This window comes from Pteropus alecto, unplaced genomic scaffold (assembly GCF_000325575.1).
Source record: "Pteropus alecto unplaced genomic scaffold, ASM32557v1 scaffold110, whole genome shotgun sequence".
NCBI classification, from domain to species: Eukaryota; Metazoa; Chordata; class Mammalia; order Chiroptera; family Pteropodidae; genus Pteropus; species Pteropus alecto.
Genome location: NW_006431920.1, coordinates 5,994,209 through 6,014,686, shown reverse-complemented (window position 1 = coordinate 6,014,686; position 20,478 = coordinate 5,994,209). Strand labels below are relative to the sequence as shown.

Sequence of the window (20,478 nt, the reverse complement as noted above, 5' to 3'; positions counted from 1 at the left end):
GATTCTGGCCTTTATTTGATTTCATTTATGTGGAGTCAGGCAGCCTTGATTCCCACGTGCAAATTTAATGCCCATAATATATAATTAGGTCACATCTAGATTAACGGTAACTTTTTATATTCATGCTATAAATGAAAATCCAATTGTCCTGACACAAGGAACAATGAAATGGAGAATGACGGCTTTTGCTAAGCACCTCGGACAAGTCTCCATTTCTTGCGTGAATCTTGGCCATGCTTTCCAGCCAGGTCCTCCGTAGCTCGGGGGTGCTCGCATAGGAGTTTGCCAGGCTATACTGGAGGTCCACCAGCATCTCGGGGTCCTTCTCATGCTCCTTCATCTGAGCCGTGGCCATCAGAACAGTCCTTATACGTTTAGTCAGATCTTTCACCTCTGCTGGGAAATTGCTGTTCTTTGGAAAAGAGAGAGCCTGGGTCATTATCTGTTTAGAATTCATAAGTTAGGCTGTTAATTATGGCTTGGCATCACAGTTTGGTGCATCCTATATGCCGTTCATAAATGTGTATGTTCTTTATCTATGCATTCTATGTATTGTGATTGTGATTATACACATTTAAAAGTAAGACTTGTAATAGAATCCTTTCTTTCATCTTCTAGCCCACCTTGTTCCAGTAATAGCATCCTGATTGTCCTTTGAGAGGCTCTCCTCTCTGGCTCATGTGATTTGAATGGGTCTACTTCATTCCCAGGCACCAGGGGTGGCACATGATACTGGCCTGGCCAATCATATTCTTTGATCCCTCAGTGATTGGTTTAGGGATGGGTAAATGACACCAAGTTGAAGTAAAAGATTCAGTTCTGGGACTTTAATTGGCACTATAGAATAAGGTGCTTTTTTCACTCATAGAATACTCCTAGTGTCCTTAGAATTTTTGAGAGAGTCAGCTCATGGGGAAGCCTGTACGTGAGATAGACAAAGAGTAAAGCTGAACTGAGACGGGCAAAAATAGAGGCAGTAAGCGGAGAGGATCTGAAAACATTTTGATCACTGGGTTTAGCCATGCTAAAGAAGTCAGGCTCTACACTTAGACTTTTCAGTATACTGACTAAAGGAGAAGTCTTTATAAAGTTCTAAAAGAAAGATAAGATAAATTTGGCCAAGAACGAGATTACGAAAGAATCACTACGTTTCTGGATATTTGTGGCCAGTTTTCTTGTTACACACCATTCAACTACACATCTTGGAAATTCCACGACAGGTTGCACGCTGAAAGTATGAGTTGATTATCAGTTCAAAGAAGCAAACTCAGTGTAAATACACAAAGTCTTTAGAAACATGATGTTGAATTATTTGCATTGATTCAGATACCTCACAAAAAATCGAATTTAGTTCATTCTTAATTTTTCAAAAAAGCCCACAAAGCATTTCTTACTTTCATTTGCTTGTCTCCATTAGCAAAATTATTGGTAATTGCAAGGGAATGTTGAAACCGAGAGCCTCCAATCCCAGCATCGGCTATTAACTGGCTTACAGCCTTGATGAGCTGGAAGAGAAAAGAAAAATGAAACTTCAATAATAAGTAGCTCAGAAACAGGAGTTTTAAAGAAATCCATTGGCTTGGGTGAATGTATCATTAATTTCTCTCCATCGGCCCAATGAATGACATCTTTATGTATTAAATCTTTAGAAGGCCATGTAATCTAGGGCTTTTCTTATAGTCTGAAATACTTAAGAAAGGTTGCAGAAATCTTAGGATACCTCGAAAAAAGAAATTTATGCATTTAGAATCTGGTGGGATTTGGCATCTTAGAGAAAGTGATGGTTTCTTGAGCTGTGTGTTCTGTATAATTCTATTCCCTGGCAGAAGAAAAAATATGGATGGAGTTATGGGCTTCACTGATTTCTGCCCAGCTGCCCTCTTCCTATGAATGTGAACTGAGTGTGAGGGGCATCTTTAAAGAAGACTCCGGCAGAGGCATTGGGAACTGGTTGTCCTGGGGACAGCAGTCTTTTGTCAGTGTTGACACAGAGGAGTGGTTTTAACGACGGCATGAATGAAAATTGGCAGCACGTACCTGTAGGTGGGATCGGACAATTGACTTCTGCTTATTAAATTCAAAATTCTTCCTCATGAAAAAGTATAGAAGTGCCGATGCTTCTGTCTGGGTTGACCGTGACCTGTGGTTACAGCATTTTAGGACTTCGTAGCAGAATGATCCACACAGGTCAGCAGGCCCTTGAAAGAACGCTGCGGGAAACTGTGGAAACGGAGGCGCCGAAGTGAGCAACATTCCTTTATTTGGCTCTGTTCATTCTCATATTTTAAAATTCCTTAGAACGAAACCCTTCTTTTTTCTTTTTCTTTAAACCAAGTTTTTTTTTCTTCCATTTGCAAGTGGAAGAGCATATAATTTTATTTGTTAAGGTCTATGTTAGTATTTTTTTTTTCTGGAAATAAACGTTTTCTATATTATGAGTATCCTTTGCATCAGTAACTGATGACAGCCCAAGAGAATGGAGTGAGAGCTTCGAAAGGTTTTCTATTCACCCAACGTTGTAAAAACCGGAGTTACTCAAGGGCGACAGCTCTATCCACTTTAATGTGGAACCTGAATGGATATCACAGTTCATGTGCATTTTACCTAAATGTCTGCCACAAATACTGAGAACCCAAAGAACTGACAGTCGAATGCTAATTTTATTCCATTTTTATATCCAAGTCGATAGGCTGTCAAGACTGTGAACTTATTTTGAGACCATGAATCAAATAGTTTAATAAAACCCATTAAATAGTTTAATAAAAGTCAATAAAGCAAAATAGAAGAAAACAAACCTTCTGTCCTCCATACCAAAAGGTGTAAGTGCATTTATTAGCATCCTTCACGGAGCTTTTGCTGGAACCTAAAGCACCCTTACCTTGCATACAAACAGTCTCAGGGAAGCAAACACATGCTTCAGTGCTGTGGCTGACTGGTTGACTTGGAAGAAGAGCATGTAGGTATCAAAGACCCTTTTCATCAATGAATTTTGACATTCAGATTGTTGGAGTTGCCTCTGGAATTTTAACACAGAAGTTATTTAGGATGAGTGAAAGGATACTCGTGTTCTTTCAAAAGATATTCATCGTGAACTTATACTGTGGTAAGCACAATTCTGGGTGCTGGAAATAAAGTGCTAAATGAAAAGATAAGGTTTATGTTCCCAGTAAAACCTACAAAGCAGTGATTGAAGAAAAGTACTAAGTAAAAAAAAAATAGGGTAGAATGATATGATATGATAAAAAGTAATTGCTTTGAGGGTAGCATTACTTTACATAGGGTAGTTAGTTAAGACTTCTCCAAAGGATGAATTGACATGTGAGCTGAAGAAGTATGACATGGATAGATCTGGGAGGATTATCCAAGGAGGGAGAAAGAGCTGGTACCAGGGACTTGAGCTGAAAAGAAGCTTGTGAGTTCATGGTTGAAAAAAAAAAAAGAGCAGAGTAGCCTGAGCATGGTGGGTGGGGCGGGGGCAGGAGAGAGGTAGGAGATGAGGTCACAGACAGGCAGGGCCTCATAGGCATTGGGAAAGCCTGTGAGATGCATGCGATTTGAGTGACATTTCCATTACGCAATAAAGAATTAAAATATGGTCTTTGCTTTTTCTACCACAGTGCTTTCTTGGTTTACTCATTGTGTTTGGTGTAGACTTTATTCAACAGATTCGACTTTTCCTAGTTGGAACTTTAACATCTGTAAGCTCATTAGGTTGAGCTAATGTTTTTAATAGCTTTATTGAGGTATAATTGAAATACAGTTTCTACACTTCGCATTTTATACAATATTATATAAATAGAACCATATAGTATATGCTCTTTTGTTTGGCTTCCTTCACTGAGCATGACTGAGCAGTATCCTCTTATATAGATATAACACCATTTTAAAGAATCCATTAACCTGTTTATATAATTTGGGTTATTTCCAGCATTTAATTATTAAAAAAATAGCTACTGTAAATATTTTCATGCAAAGCTTTGAGTACACAAATGCTTTTATTTCTCCTGGGTAAATAAATGGTGGGTCACATGATTGATGTATGTCTAACTTTTTACACTGACATACTGTTTTCCAATGTGTTTTTACCATTTTGCATTCCAACCATGAGTAAATGAGAGTTCCAGCTTCTCCATATCTTTGCGAAAACTTGGAATGGTCAGTCTTCTTAAATTTAGCCATTCTAATAGTATGTAGTGGTATTACTTCACGAAAGATATCCAGATGGCAAATAATCACATGAAAAGACACTCAACATTATTAGTCTATTGGATCTAGCTCTATAAAAGATCTAGCTCTTTTCATTCTCAAATTCCCTTTGAGAATGAAAAAGTGGAGTTACATTCTCACTCAGTCCAGCTTGCCTGACAGTGAAGTAGGAGATTTTAGGAAGAAAGCGTGTCTATTACTTGACAGTGGTGAAATATACATGTGCATATATCAATCTAGCATTAGTTAATTTCTGATAAAATCTTAATCTCACCTTTACCACGTTTCCCACTCACACTTAGGTTGATTTATGTTATTGATTTTATGAAATATTTCAAAAAATGGTCTCTTGACTTCACATGACTTTTCTACCTTGCATTTTATCATGTTGCGGATGTCAGGTTCATACTCACATGGTGAATCTGAGTGAAGAGGGACAGCAGGTCTAGAATAGTAAGGCAAACCTCTGTAGCTACATTGGCCTCTGTGTCCACATGGTGCACAATGTCTATTTCATTGGAGTTGCCTAAAAATACAAAGTGGAGCATGCATAAACATCTAAAGCAACTCTTCGTATCCTGTAAAGGACTTTCTTCTATTACAACATTTTCAGTGTTTACTGCTGTTTTGATAAATAATTTATTAAATTAAAGTGCTTTTGTTTGGTTCAACTTCTTTATTGGCTGAATCAAAAACGCTAGACAGAGTCTTTAGTGGATGCTAAAGATTAAATGTCTGAGTCATCCAAATTCATTTGTTGGTGTGAATCTCAATGTGATAGTATTTGGACCTGGGGTTTTTGAGAGGTAATTAGGTCTTGAGAGTGGAACCCTCATCAATGTGGTTAGTGCCTTTATATGAAGAGATGCCAGAAAAGCCATCTCTCTCTCTCTCTCTCTCTCTCTCTCCATCATGTGAGGACACAGCAAGAATGCAGACATCTGCTGTCCAGGAAGTGGGTCCTCGCCAGACATCAAATCTGTTGGCACCTTGATCTTGGACCTCTCAGCCTTTAGAACTGTGGGAAATAAATGTCGTTTAAGTTGCCCAGTCTATGGTGTCTTATTGTAGCACCTTGAACTAAGACAGTGCGTGTGCCCTTTTTGCATGTCAGCTGTAGAGATTTCAAAAACCTGAGTGGTTGATTTCTACTATTTCTTACATTTTTTCCATTGTCTTAGCCATTGACAGATTCATGTTTCTTCCATAATCAGTCTGGGTCAAGTTTTAGGTTCCCAGGCTAATAGACCAATGTACAATCTCAGTGGGAAGTTTGTATTAACGTCCTCAAAAAGCCACTAAATGTATTTACAGGATAAGGCATATACCTTTAAACGGCAAACTGTGGCCGTGTGTCCATTTACATGATACAAGACCCTGGCTCCTGTTCTTTCCTCATTCACAGCTGGAATGTGGGCATCACTGGATTTAAGATCTCATGCTTACTACTTCTAGGACATAGACAACTTTCTCCTCTTCCCACAGAGCAGGCAGTAAAAATATGGTTGAGGGAGACCCACATAACCCTCATGATACCAAAAGCCATTATTTTTCCCAGAGGAGCTACACTAAACGTATTATATTGAGAGTTTGCTTTTCCCCTTTCTTCCTCATAAGGACACTGCATATTCAAACCACTTCCTGGTGGTTCTTTTCCCTAAGAAAAACTCTCCAGGCTACGGCAAGCCTGAAAAGCAGTGTTCTCAGTGGCACGACAGTATTCTCTATATTTCTGAAATATTATAATGCATTCCATGTCTTATACACATTTAGAGAAAAACTGATAACCATCTGTTCCTATTCTTTCTGGTTTACTTACTGGTCATGGTATTGTCTAGCATCTGTAAGAGTTTGGGGTTAGAGAGTGCATTTTTGCCTCGAATTATAGGTAAAGTTTGTGATCTGTGCTGCTTATGTCCTTCGTGACCAGAACTGGTGTTCATCCTGAAAATAAAAAAGAAAAATGGTTAAAGTAATAGGGATATGATATCCAAATGTTCATTCAAATATTCTAGATTGAGTTAAATATTAAACAGTTTTCCGTAATGAGACTTTTTATTAAAAATATTAATTGTAGGTGACACGATAAAAGGGACTTTTAGAAGTACTCTTTTTTTTAGAAGCACTTTTGATGAAATTTTATTTAAGCCAAAAAAGGGTTCAGAAAGAAAAGAGATCATGAAAGATTATAGAATAGTCGATACTGAATTTAAACCTGCACAATGATATTCATTCGTATTTAATGAATTGGAGGATTCATGAATGCTAAGTTGGCTACTGGTTGATCGGAAAGGCACAGTGGTAGACATTAAAACAGTATTATACACTATAGCTCAATCGCATAAAATTATTTTTAAGAGGCAAAATGTAAAAAAAAGTAAACTCTGGTCAGAAACAACCCTTGCTCTCCTAATTGTATTTGTTTCATCATCCATTTGTGTCATGTCCGCGGGGGCCAACATGAGATCCTTATGAGGGAGAGCTGAAGCCCCTCCATGCAGCCCCCTTTCCCAGGGCAATGGCAGTGCCTGCAATGGCTCTCATTCAGTGCTTCCTTGGCACTCCCAATTGGGAGACGAGCCAGCGTTACTGTGGTCGTGGGAATACGTCCCACTCCTGACTTTCATTTAAACTATCATTTAGCCAAGGGAAACAGAACATTTCTTCGAGGACAGTAGACAATAGGAAGTACCCTGAAGAGTCAAGGTTAAATCAGAGGCCATAGTTTTCCCTTTGTCACACTCCTCAAGGCCTATTTTGTTCTGGCTAAATCAAAAACTCTGGATGGATCGAGGCCCAGGAGATCTGGCTTTGGCTTTGAGTGGCCAGGAAAGTCTGGGTGGTTCCTGAAGCTACAAGAATAATTGGTTCTGAGATGTAGGGCTTGTACCTTTGGGACTGGATTATTTGTAGGTTTTGAGTCTACTTCAGTCTGGAACCCCTGGAGGACAAGCCCTGGTTTCTAGGAGGAGGGGGCAGAAATGGCTAAGACCTGTTCAGAAGGTTCAGGAAGGAGCCTGAAATCTAACCCACCAAACATTTACAAAACTTCAATGACCTCGGGTGGGTCACTGCTGTTATTAAACAGGGAAAGTAATTATTTATAGTCTTCTATAGCCATTTGCAAAACATGCTCATTTCATTTTTCCATTTACTTTCTCACAAAGGGGCAATTTCAAGGGGTCCCCATAGACAGAAGGAGGCAAAAATTGTTCTATTATTTATTGGCCGTACACCACTTTCATATTTCTTTCTAAAATCTTCTAAACTATAGCCATTTTATATTAAATATATTATAATACCTCCGGGAAGAACAAATCAAACTGGAGAAAATTTTAGCAAAGAATTCTTATGTTCTAGACCCAGAGGAGCTTTAAGGTAGGGTTTTGGGGCTAATGTTTCCCATAGAATAGGTTAATGAATGATGACTCCAGGTCTTATACGCTAGTCAATTCAGTTTAATGACTGGGAAATCTAAAATGAGCTTATGGGGCCACCCATGCTTCCTCATTGCCTTTGACCCTTGAAAAAACAATTTCAGCTCTAAGAACACTGCTCAAGCACTGCAATTACTGAAAATAATGGGGATATATAACCCCATATTCTACTGGGAGATTGGTTAACATTAAAAGAGGCATTTATTGGAATTGTGTCTTTTAAGGTTCAATTAAATTAAGATAGTCATTAGCTCTCATTGTGTGCAAGGCATTGTGCTCCTCTAGGTGAGTGTAAGCCATAATCTTTGTATAATCTTTGCCTCTTAGGTCTTTACAAGCCAGTGGTGCAGATACTGAAGTACCTAAGAAGTTTCTTCAGAGAAACTTGAAATCTCCATTTGGTTAGAAATATATACATACATATATATATGTGTGTGCATATGAGTGTGTGCACATGCATGTATATTCATACTCCACAGACACATACATGTACACATAACATAAATTTAAATAACAAGCAAATGTGACATTACCATTGTGTCAAGAGACCTGATGTTTGGCAAGAAGGATTGGATCCTTTGAGAGTTCCGTTGTTCTGGGTGGACTGCACAAATTTAAATGCAGCAGCAATTTTTCTGCAAGAAAAAATGAAGTTTTAATCTTAGCTCAATATTTGTAATTTACATGTTAATAAAAATGAAAATGGTCAAATTCAAATGCTATGAAAAATAAAATTATAGTTTTGTCTGGAAATAGACAAATTGCGGGTTTAGTGAAGGTGCTGGGGGCTTTTTTGTCTCATGAGAAAAGGATGATGGCACCAAGTTATTCCAGATTAATTTTTTTAATTTATTGGAAGTATTTTCTTAAATAGGTATCTTCAAGTTCTATCCATATAAAAGTAGACAAATCTGTTCAGAAACTACTTGCAATGTGATTTCCTTTTAGAACTGTGTGTTTTGTGCTTTTCTTCCCATACGGTTTTATACTGTGTGATGGGGCAACTGTCAAACTCCTGTGTCCAATGTGAGGCCAATCTTATTTGCATTTTAAGATTTCTAACATATATGTTAAATCTAACTCGATACATTAATTATATCACAATTCTTTTTAAAAGACCAGACTAACCTATTGGAACTTAAAAATTATTACCTTATTATATTGCGTTTTCCTAGGTATCTGAAATTTTGAAGACAAACACTAGAAAGGAAAAAAAGTCATATTCTCATTATTCATGCCCTTTTATTTATGCAAACTGTTCATCTAAGTATATTAAAAGAAAAACTATTAAATTTTCTTTAAATATTTTATTCATTATTATTGATAGATAATTCACCATATGTGTTCTTAGAATGAAGTATGGTATAATAAAGTCTTTAGAAAGTTCCAGAAAGAAAGTGTTAACTAATCAACTCTACAACTCACTCCAAGATGCTGAAGAAGTCAGACACTTCCGGACTAGGTGCTCTTTGCCAGTAGGCAATCAGAGTCTCTGAAAGGAAACACCACGTACCATGAAACTCTTTGAAATTCAAAATATTTTTTTAAATATAATTATAAAGAGTTCTCTTTACCCTCTGAAATTGTCTTCATAATTTGAAGAAAGCACATAAGAAGGCTCCTGGTTTCCGCTTGATCTAACTTGTCAAATCGAAGCGTTGAGCCTATCAAAGACAAGGGTCTTGGAATCTAGGAATCAAAGAACCAATAAGGATTGAGTAGGAGTAAGAGAAATGGGACTCTTCATATGCTAAGCACGTCTGGGAGGGAAGTCCTACCTTTTCACAGTTGTCAGTTTTCTCACTGCTCTTCTCATTGGTACTTGGATTGGAGTCCAGACTTGCTAAGGATGCTCTGGAATCAGCATGGTTTACTGTAGAAATAGCTATTGATGAAAATGCTGCAAACATAAGCCACAGCACACAGATGATAATGAGATGTATGGGCACAGACAAAAAAAAAAAACTAAAATGATACACCAAAAAGATGTGGACCATTGAGGTAGCAGCAGTGCTGTGAAAGGTTGACAAAATAAAGTCTGGGATTGGTATTAAAGATTTGCAACATTTTAAGTATCTTTACAACAGCCATGCCAGCATTAAGGATTTAGAAAGATTTAGACAATTATAAATGAAAATAAAGTAAAGCTTATTCTTTGATTTTTTAAAAAGCTTTTTGAAGAACTTTTTGTTTTAAAAGTGCTTTAATAAAAGTTCACAAGGATACTTTCGGGAAAGAAGCTTTCAATTTTTGACAGTTTATAAGAAATCAAGATGACATTTCCAAAATAGTTCTTGAAAATAGTCTTTGAAGTTGAAGGGCTATTATATCTTAAAAGGCAGTATGCAATGAAAGCTTAAAGATTGTTTCCAGAATGAAGCAATTTGATAACATCTGAGGAGATTACTCCTTGAGCCAAGTAAAAATGAACGCTAAATAGAAGTCTCTGGATGGCATTCCAACAAATGTGTAAGAAGACTCTTTAGCTTTATAAATGTGATGTGCTTTGCCATATAGATTATGTGTAATGGGTTATGAAGTGGGTGAAAAGCACAATAATATACAACGTAAACATGGATGAATGTTAAACAGAAGTGTCCGCGGAAGTTCTCAAGTACCTGCTATGGAATTTAAAACATCTTTGGAAAATGATGTGTCCACAGAGTTTGCATGTTTCATAGCTGACTGGCTGTGAAATCCTCCGTTGGTGCTGAGGTCATCTCTAGACCCCTGTATTCAAAGTAGAAGAGATTAATGAGAAGCATCATATTTTCACATTCTCAACCCATGCATGCCTTCTTCACTACCCTTTCAATGAGATGATATTTGATTTGATCTTTTATACTCCAGCAAAAATCTTCTGCCAGAGTAGGCAGCGAAAATGAATATTATCAAAACCATACTCTCAGTCACAAGTTGATTTCTTACATGATTTGAAAATTTTTTGCACTGTGGTGGAAACTATCCTTTAGATATAGAATAAATGGCTGGAATTGTTATTGATATATTTATGGATTACATTATAGATTATACATCATTATTATCGTGGGTTATCATATATATTACTAAAAACTAGATTTTTAAATACTTATTATGTGTCAGTCTCTATGATAAGTGTTTTCTATAACACAATTTAATCTTCATAGGAATCCTGTGATGAAGGTATTTTATCCCATTTTATAAATAAGGAAATAGAGGCTTAAAGAGGTTGAATAATTTATTTAAGGTTACACAGATAGTATCTGATACTGTTGGATTTTGAACAAGGTCTCCACCCTGCCCCGCTCAAAAAAAAAATTCCAAAAGCAAAGCATCTAACTTCTAGAAGGTAATCTCTCTCTCTCTCTCTCTCTCTCTCTCTCTCTCTCTCTCGTTCTATATATATAGTTACTGAATTCAGCAGTGTGTTAATTCATCTGGGATTTGAACACAGGCAACAGATCCCAAGAGGGTTGTTGGACAGTCACTATGATGGCTCAGTGGAGGAAGGATGACAAACAGGCCACTCCTGGGCTGTGACTATAAATAAGGCACTAGGCTATATTACAACCAGGTGGTCTTAAAGTTGATAGAAAGGTGGTGGGCAAAGTTATACACTAAGGATGGGGCCATGAGTGCCACAGAGCAGCCTTGTAAAAACTGGAGAGGACTGTAAGACAATGCAGAGAACAGAGGAAAATGAAAACGAAACGCTGAAGAGACAGTGTAGGTGGAAGGCTTTAGTAACCAACCTGGAACAAATGACACAGATATGAATGTCTCAAAAATATCTAGCAAAAAGTGTTATTTAATCTTTAGTTGCTGACAGTTGAAGGGAAGTGGTTATCTAGGGCAAAAAAATATATATGTAAACTCTTGACTCAAATAGACATCTGAAATATTGTGCAAACTTACCTGGTTTGATGTATTGATAGTGAAAGGATATAGATCCTTCAGGTAAATCCTGGGCATGTTGTCCAGAAGCATGCCATAGAGGGGCATGTATAAGCTTGCTATCTGGGCCTGCTTTCTCTAGGTGAAAAGGTAGCCAAAATGAGTGATTCACAGAAAAATCAATACTCATTGGTTTGATTATGCATTTAATGCAGTGAGCCATTAAATGGTGTTTAGGCAAGGCAGAAAGGGAGATCACTTACTGGTTCTCTGTATCGATCATCAAACGAATGCTTAGCCATTAGATTTTTCAGGACAGCTAAAGCTAAGTGCCTGATATCTTGGTCTTCCTGCAGAGCAAAGCCAACTTCTCGGAGCAGAATCCCGATTAAGAAGTGCTTGCGGCAAAATTCATTCGTGACCGAATATTCAGGCATATCTTTTATGAGGAAAGTAAAGAGATTCTGTTATTGAAAATCAAATGATCACTTTATAATCAAGGCAGATTTATCAAACGACTCAACTCCTCCCACCATCAGGAGGATCCGGTGATACGGTCTTGCCACATTGTTGAGAAATGTGAGAGAAGCATTTAGTAAGAAGGGGGTACTCTGTGTATGTACTAACGCAAATAATGCGTGGTGTCAAACGCTAAGTTCCAGAAAAGTGACATGTCTACAGCATTATAGCATTTGAGATGAGAGAAACATTCTGTCTGGAAGAATCAGGAAATGTTCGTGGAAGGCATACGTTGAAGTAAGCCTTTGGAGATGCTTAAGGTTTAGAGGTGCGGAGAGTTGTGGGAGCAGAGGAGGCAGTGGGTAGAGGAGAAGGGATAGGGTTTCCACGGCACCGAATTCTGAAAACACAGGAGCACAGGTACTGGGGCAGCAGTGAGCACAGCACCCAAAAGAAGAGCAGCGAGAATTGAGATTTAAGCCATAGATTGGGCATAGATGATGAGAAACCTAAGTACAGATTTCGTAGCTGGCATTTAGGTTTCTTCATATTTGCAATTCTGTAGAATTCCATCTGCATCTCTGTAGGAAATGATAAGTCGCTAAGGGCTTTGAGATCAGAGGCCAATCTGAACTGTACTTTATTGACTTACTATTGTGATAGCAGGATGTAAATGAAGTAGACGGTAGGAAGATGTGGGGTGAGGGATACAATACAGGAGGCTGTGGCCATAGGGAACGGAGGGGAGAAGTGAGAGGGCCTGGGGTAGCAGGACCAAAGTAGTAGAGGTAATATCAGGGCAAGTTGGCTGAAGAATGAAGGAACATGGAGAGGGGAAAATCAAAGGAGGCTGCAAATGTTGAGCCTGAATTACAGAAAAAGCAATGTTAAAATTTCCAGTCATAATGCATTTTCTTCCGAATTGTCCAATGTGTTTCCTAAATGTGACTATTAATAATAAGATGAACACTCACTTATAGAACACGTACTGTCTGCCAACACCAGGCTAAGCACATTAGAGGTGTTACTTTATTTAACTTTCAGGAGAGCCATTAAGGTAGTTATGATTAGTGTAATGCACCACTGGAATATTCCAGTTATATTCAATTTATATGATACTAATAATATTATTGTTGAAAAGATAGCTCAAACTAGGCTGTGGTTTATTGAAAAAAAAATATAGCATATAAAGCCAGTTACATTGAACAAACATGCTATTATATATAGCTGGGAATTTTATTTGTGATACGTTCTAAGGAAATTTCAGATGCTTTGGGAAAATAAAAAGAATTCGAGCTCTAGGGAATAAAACATAAAATAATTCAAGTTGGGGGATCATTTAATTATCTGTGACTAGAGAAAAGTTCAGAAAATGTTTTGACTATTTTGACGATATAGTATTAAATATATGGCTATTTATTAGCATCTGGAACCTGGACATTTGTAGTATCTATACTCATCAATGTTATTGAATTAGGATGTGGTTATTGATACTTAGATAATATGTAAAACTCATTGAATACCTGATGCATGTAGCTCTTGAGTTGATTCCGAAGGTGTCAGAGGATCTGGATTCAATAAAATAAACAAAAAGTTCAGATATATCCATGCTCAGATGTATGGTATATTCATTAACCACGTAATTTATACTGAAAAATGAAAATATATTGTTCTCAAATGTTAAGTCAGCCCTTCATAAAGCTTTGTTTTCCAAGACAAAAGCCTTAGGTTCTTTGTTTCATTAAAAGGAATATCGTGAACAGAATTATTTTAATTCTTAGCCTTTATTTGAACACCTGTTTTTCCATCAGAAATCTACTTGCTATGAAACATATATTTTTGTGTTTACTGTTGATAATATTAGGTCTAAAAAGAGATAATCAGGCCTTTTTCTGAGTTACTGACAAATAGTAAACAACTGGAATCAAAATGACCAGATATAGGTTTGATCCTATCGAGTATTTTAACCACTCGGCTAACCCACTTGGCGCTAGTTTATAAAACAAAACAAATATGAAACAAGAGGCTAAAAATCTTATTGCCCCAAATAACAATTCTATCCTTTTCTTCTATGAAGGCATTTAGATTAAATGTGCTTCATTGATTAGAAAAAGAATGATATAATATATGTAGCTTATATTTAAGATGAAAATGACAAAACTTTTCTGCATAATGTACTCTATTCTCTTTTTCCCTCCAAAATACTAGTGCAAGCCATAATAGATGTGCAGAGGCTCTTTACCATTTTAGTTTCTGCTTTTCATGGACATCAAAATTGCACCCTGTGAATAACTTACTCACTGCTCAGAAGTAAAGTATTTTAAGTTCCCAAATCATTTTAGTGTTTTCTTTGCATCTTGACGTTTGATAAGTTTCTGTTGTCTAGATGAGGGATACTCTAGTACTAGGATCATGATGGTAGAGAATGAGCATCATATATATGATAAAAGTAATGAATGAAAATATTTTCTGTAGACCATTTACGTTATAGCAAGTATAGTAAACAAAATGTGGAGCCCATTCTTACTCGCACATCCATCTCTGTCTTTCAGATCCAGAGAGATCACTATCCACAGTGTTGTCCATCCTGCTTTCCTGTTGCCTGCCTGCTTTCCAAGGCACTGTTGCCTGCCTGCTTTCCAAGGCACTGGTTTCTTTGCATAAAACTCATTTGGAGGTACTGGATTCTAACATAATTCCACGCATTAACTGATCATTTTAAATAAATTTATACTCACAAAGTACAACTTTTCCTCTGTGTAATTTTATGTTTCTCAAAATCAAAGGGAAGCTGTGTTTTGAAGCCAGTATGGTGAAAGACAGTATGGCTCTAGGTTAAAATTCTTTTATCTACAATCACCAATTTTATAATTTTTTTGGCTTTTTCTTTAATAAAAAAAGAAACACTGATGAAAATTGAGAAATATAGAGCTATATTCATTACTACAGGCCAACGATGTCTTTTACATTTTTATCTGATTAGCTGGGTCTAATGCTCATGTGACAACTTCAGATAAAACCAAGATTGAGGAAATAGGAAAACAACAAAAACAAACACAAAAAAAGTTTTTACTTTGCAGAAACTGATGAAAATTCTGGCAATTATTACCTGGAATGTTTGCTGATCTTATGGGGAGACACAAAGGAATAAAATGTTCATGCTGACATACTTCTTGAAGAAAATCAAATTTATACTGGCATAAGGTCTGGAAAAGAGGCAAATGGAATGTCTATTATTTACACAATTTAAATGATTCTGTCTCGTCTGAAGTGGTAAATGTGTCAGTCTCCCAATTTTTGGAGACTGGTTAAGGCCACCCGAAAGTAGTGACCCCGTTTGTAACCTATGTTAAGCTTCTATGAGATAAGATCTTACTGTGTCATATTTTTTGGTTCTTTTAGCTTATAACATATTTATTCTGAGAAAAATAATGCCTTATCACATGTATGAGTTCTAAAAGTTCTAAAATTACACTCAGATCCTAGGACAGAGCACTACGATCAACTCCTGTGATCCAAGGAACTGAGGAAGAGAACAATGCAGAGAATCTAAAGTTAGAGCCAACTCCACATGCCACTAGTTCTTAGCATGTGTTATTAAGTCAACCTCTTCCCTGCTCTTGCAGACAGGTCTGTCTTTCCAATAATGTTTTGATTAGGGCAGTGATAAATGGAGTCCAGACATGGTTTAAGACAACTGTGATACATGAGCTCTGAAAAACCACATAAGTAGGAACAATTAGCATGTTCATAACTGTTCTGTTTTCACTCTCATGCAAGGTAAGGAATTGATTTTTAAGACTCAGATTGATTGTATTCATTATGTTCGCTATCATCAACTAACAAAACAAAATATATTTGCTCAGGTATTTTAGAATTATATTTTCTGACAACATGGGTCAATAATTTAAAATACTGCAGTTTCAAACAAGGATTGTTATTTGACTTAATGCTTTGTATGTCAAGGCGAACAAGAGTATAATCAAATTATACTTTATTCTTCATCGAGAACCTTCTGTTTGGTGTTTGAAAAATATATAATTTAGGTCTACTGGGATTATAGCTAAATGGATCTTCTGCAAATTTCTTGCATAATTAGAGCACTAACAAAGATTATTTTTTAAAAAATTATTTACATAGAGAATTGGATTCTCAAAACCACATGACATAGAATCATGTAACTCCCCTTATGAAAAGTGAATCTCTACTGCCAAAAAAAAATAACATTCAGGCTCCTAAGCATGACCTGAAAGGTATAAGAAGATCATTATTTATTTGTGGGCTTGCTACATTGGTTATTCTTTCCACTGACCTGAATAATTCCCCCCTTAGAATGTACCTTCTTCCAAATGGGTAAAGGTTAATGGGCAACTATTTCTTCAGGGGCCCTGTCTTCCCTCTTTAAGAGGCAGGCATGTGACTCAATGCAGTCCACCACACACTTCCTCTCTTGAACGTAAATCTTTTTTTAAATTTATTTTTATTTTCATTTTTAGGTGAGGCAATCTTTGGTTGACCTCACAGATTGCAAGGACCTTGTCAGCTTACAATCCTTTATTTTTTTATTTATATTTTACGCCTACAGCACCTGGTCTTCTTAGGTGATCTCCCATCCAAGTACTAACCAGGCTTGACCTTGCTTAGCTTCCGAGACCAGACGGGATCAGGCTTGTTCAGAGTGTCATGGCAATAGACTTGAATGTAAATCTTAAGCAGAGTGTTAAGAGGCAGAAAATGGTTCCGGCCAATGCATTTCAGCAACAGACCTTGGCCCAGTGGTTCTTCCTTTGCGATTATTCTTGCCCTCTACATGCCTCATCCCTGTTTTTTTCCCATGTCTAGTTCAACAGCTGTTTCACTGATGCTATTTACTCTCGATATTCTTCCAATAAATTCCCTTTTGGTCAAATTGGAGTAAGTTTCGGTTGCTTGCAACCCCAAGAATCTCAGTGGATAATAGCTTTCATGATCTGATTTATTTCTAGGCTTGTTTCTCTCCAGCATATGCCATGCTATAGTTCTGTGGTTCTCAGACCTGAGTGTGCACAGTGATGCCCTGAAAATCTTGATATGATACAGATCTCAGTTCTGAGGTGATGCTCCTATACTAGTCTTGAAGCTACACTTCGAGAATGTTCCATTGTTCTCCAGAGAGCTGATCCCGACTATCTCCCGACACACACCTCCTATTTAGGTAGGGCGATCAACTGTCCATTTTGCCCAAGATTCAAGGATTTCCAGGGAGTGGACTTCTAGCACTATAACCGATGCAGCCCTGAGCAAACTGGACTATGGGAAGGGCCGCTGGCAACAATCATTCCTTCACCATCCACAGGAGATAGAAGTGAGCTGTAAACACCGTCACTCCGCTCTCATTTGTCCCCTATTAAGGAAGGATTTGAGAGACTTACCTAGCAGATGACCCATTTTAAGAGACTGCCTCTCATTGGAACATAAATTACTTTTTTGGTGCCAAGAATCGAGAGGTTAATGTTCTAGGCAGATATACACAGAAACCTGTCATTTATTTACAGTGCCGTAGCGATGCTTACCTTGAGCTCACCAGAGGAGAACATGCTGATGTAATTGTTAACCATCTTAAACACAAAGCCCCGATCCATGAAGGTGAAGCAGCGCTAAAAAAGGTAAAATTCTAAATTCAAACATCTGCACTTTAAGGACCATTAAAAATTTTAGAAAAGGTCAACTGCAGTAGATAATGAAGATTTCCCCTTTTCAGAGACTTCTTTGTCGATCTTTTTTTAATATTTAGAGAGAAATACCACAGATGTTTCTTTAAACATATTTTGCTAACAAACTAAGTCTGTCTCTTATACTAGGAGATTACCAAATGGTTTCCAAAAGCTAATTGAAATAAAATAGTAATTCATCAGGCAAGTAGCTAAAAAGATATGGCCATCTGAAAAGAAAAATAAAAATCAGAATAAACTTTCCTTTGCTACCTCTTTGGTATTACGTCTTCAGAAAAAAAATACCAAGATAGGCACATTCAAGTAAGTTAGAATTGTGACTCCGATTGGCAGTTAAAGGAAAAATTACAAAAGCTACCTAGGTAGTCGTGGATCCATTTGTATCTTATCTACTTCCAGGAGAGAATAGTCAGGGAAATATACAAGGTTTTTGGCATAATTGCTGCAAATATATTATTTTGCCATGACATGAAAAAGAGCGCATTCTAACCTTAGGACATTTTTATATACCCACACCAGATAGAGTGCTTTCTCCAGGCTTGGAATAAGCACAGTGTTACAGTTACATTTCAGTAGTTAAATTCCAATTACAACTAATTCACAGAATTTGATTACTAATGTATAATTAAGTAACTAAAAGAGATAAAAGTTGTTTGAAGCCCCAGTTGGGCAAATAACTATTATCAGGTTTCTGGGACTGTAAGAGAATTACAACGCCAACGTGAGTGGGCAACGTCGAGCACGTCCAGCAGCTGAAAGCAAAATGTTCGTCAATTCACAGGTATTGTACTAAATGACTACTTTCAAGTTCACATAAAAGATCACTTTCTCTCCCTTTCCCTTTTTCTCTCCTAGCTCAAATGATGCCCCTAATACACTTTAGAAAGTTTTAAAAATAAGTTTTCTGTGTCAAATGCTATTAAAGCTACAATTTGAAAACAATGTGTGTACGATGGGCTTTTATGATGTACAATATACTACATTAATGTTTCTATTTACAAACGTCACCTGTAAGTATTGCTTTCAATGTGCGGTCTATGTGCTCTACATACCTTATAGACTATATTTGTTTATCTTGTGTCAATGGATGCTCTTTGTCTACAGATTTCACAAAACCACTGGTACCACCGTTAGCCTTTTACTTCATCTTGTCCTTTTTCACTTGGGGCACTTTTTTTTGCCCCCATGTTAGACATATACCACCAGCATCAATGTTGCATAAATGAGCTCCAAGGAAAGCCTTCTTTTATTCCAACAAATTCAGAATATTTAAGCTAAGGACGGTAGATAAGAAGTTCTTTTCCCTTTATAAAAAGTTGCTTATCCATCATTTTCTTTTGCAATTTAGGGAAGAATATTGCAGATGTTTTTAAAATATAATTTGCTTACAAATTGGACAGTATCACCCTTTCCAAATATCCTCTTCCGTAAAGCACTTCAAATGAACTACCAGCATAATAATAAACTTTATTCCCATAGATCTCAAAATGTAATAGAAAACTAGAGTAATTAATTTTTCTCCTTTACCCTCTTCCCTCTTAACCCTGACCATTCCTTTCTCTTTCTAGGAGCAAGGGAAAGTAAAAATGAGAGGCGAAACATTGAAGAAAAAAATAAATTCAAGATGAGAACAAATATAACGTATAATTTAAAATAGTGCTTAACTCATTGAAAAATAAATTAGACTGGATTAAAACTCACCAAAGACAACTCAGCCTAATTTTCCATCTACATCCATAGTCTCTTAAATTATTATATTTATATAATAACCTATCCGGTATGTTCTGGTGTCTACCACAAAGAAACAGGAAAAGTGGCTCCAGTAAGGTTATGATAGCCCATAGTGGGCAAAAGAAGAAGGAGGAGGTCAACATTATCTTTCTAGTTGAGTGCATAATCTATTAGATGATAAACCATGATTCCGCATTCGCTTTTTTTTTTTTACTTTATATATCTTTTTCTTCTCAAGTCAATATGAATGCCTGTAACCCAAAGAAATATAACCAATTTCCATATATATCCAGTTGCTCAACACTTTAATTAATAATGTTCCTCTTCTGTGCTTAGTGCATAACATTTTCATCATGTAAAAAAAGAGCCTAGAAGTAATATAATAAAAATGTTAAATTTTCCAAAGCTTTCCTAAATCAGATATTTGACTTCATTGTTAGAACAGTAGTTAATCCAGAACATCACTTCAAGGGCAGAAATACCCGAGAGAATGACATGCCTCAGTGCGGCTTATCCTTTAAAAATTTCCTTTTTCTCTAAAAATATTTACAAGTACTATGATTTGAAAACACTCAAGTGGATACTTTTATCTAACCTTGCTCTTTGTTCTATGAATCTCCAAATTGGGCAAAAAATTACAAGGTATTTTCAAGCAGAAAAGATGCATGGATGAAAGTATTTTTCTAAGAGTGTTAATTTTGACTCCTCGTCATAAATGGAGATGTGAACTGATTAACATTTAGAATACCTCGCGTTCACTATCGTGGGAGCTTGAATGGAATTATGATCTCCTATAACTGTACCTTGAGAAATCTGGCAACGCTGTGGTTGGCCCTTTTTGTTTCTTCAAGGGCATCTTTATATTTCCAAATCACGTGATCAGATAGGACCATTACAAGATTGTCCAATTCATTCTGGTAAGATTCAGGAAATCTTTGAGCCCGAGAAAGCTAAGGAAAGAACAGATCATTTCTTTACACTGTGGCATGTGCAATACTAAGCCTGGAAAAAAAAATAAACTAAAAGACTTACTTTATTTTATGTATTATTAAACAAAATGT

At 36.7% G+C, this 20,478-nt stretch overlaps 1 protein-coding gene and 1 pseudogene across 2 annotated transcripts in view; both read right to left on the bottom strand.

Annotated features, from left to right (window-relative positions):
• The window catches only part of DOCK10 (dedicator of cytokinesis 10), a 137,629-nt gene that overhangs the window by 23,933 nt on the left and 93,218 nt on the right, over nucleotides 1-20,478 (bottom strand). Inside the window, exons 28-45 of one of the 2 annotated variants that reach the window (XM_006906662.3) lie at nucleotides 20,221-20,367; nucleotides 17,528-17,611; nucleotides 15,085-15,181; nucleotides 13,499-13,543; nucleotides 11,780-11,955; nucleotides 11,538-11,654; nucleotides 10,262-10,373; nucleotides 9,422-9,543; nucleotides 9,218-9,332; nucleotides 9,069-9,135; nucleotides 8,796-8,843; nucleotides 8,177-8,278; nucleotides 6,026-6,150; nucleotides 4,620-4,732; nucleotides 2,879-3,016; nucleotides 2,038-2,220; nucleotides 1,395-1,505; nucleotides 197-412 (exon numbers count right to left, since the gene is read on the bottom strand). In XM_006906662.3, the coding sequence (XP_006906724.1) occupies nucleotides 197-412; nucleotides 1,395-1,505; nucleotides 2,038-2,220; nucleotides 2,879-3,016; nucleotides 4,620-4,732; nucleotides 6,026-6,150; nucleotides 8,177-8,278; nucleotides 8,796-8,843; nucleotides 9,069-9,135; nucleotides 9,218-9,332; nucleotides 9,422-9,543; nucleotides 10,262-10,373; nucleotides 11,538-11,654; nucleotides 11,780-11,955; nucleotides 13,499-13,543; nucleotides 15,085-15,181; nucleotides 17,528-17,611; nucleotides 20,221-20,367 (2,118 nt within the window). The remainder of the gene's footprint in view (nucleotides 1-196; nucleotides 413-1,394; nucleotides 1,506-2,037; nucleotides 2,221-2,878; nucleotides 3,017-4,619; nucleotides 4,733-6,025; nucleotides 6,151-8,176; nucleotides 8,279-8,795; nucleotides 8,844-9,068; nucleotides 9,136-9,217; nucleotides 9,333-9,421; nucleotides 9,544-10,261; nucleotides 10,374-11,537; nucleotides 11,655-11,779; nucleotides 11,956-13,498; nucleotides 13,544-15,084; nucleotides 15,182-17,527; nucleotides 17,612-20,220; nucleotides 20,368-20,478) is intronic. The other variant, XM_006906663.3, reaches the window with a different exon arrangement.
• Nucleotides 16,552-16,670, bottom strand: LOC112475429 (annotated as a pseudogene).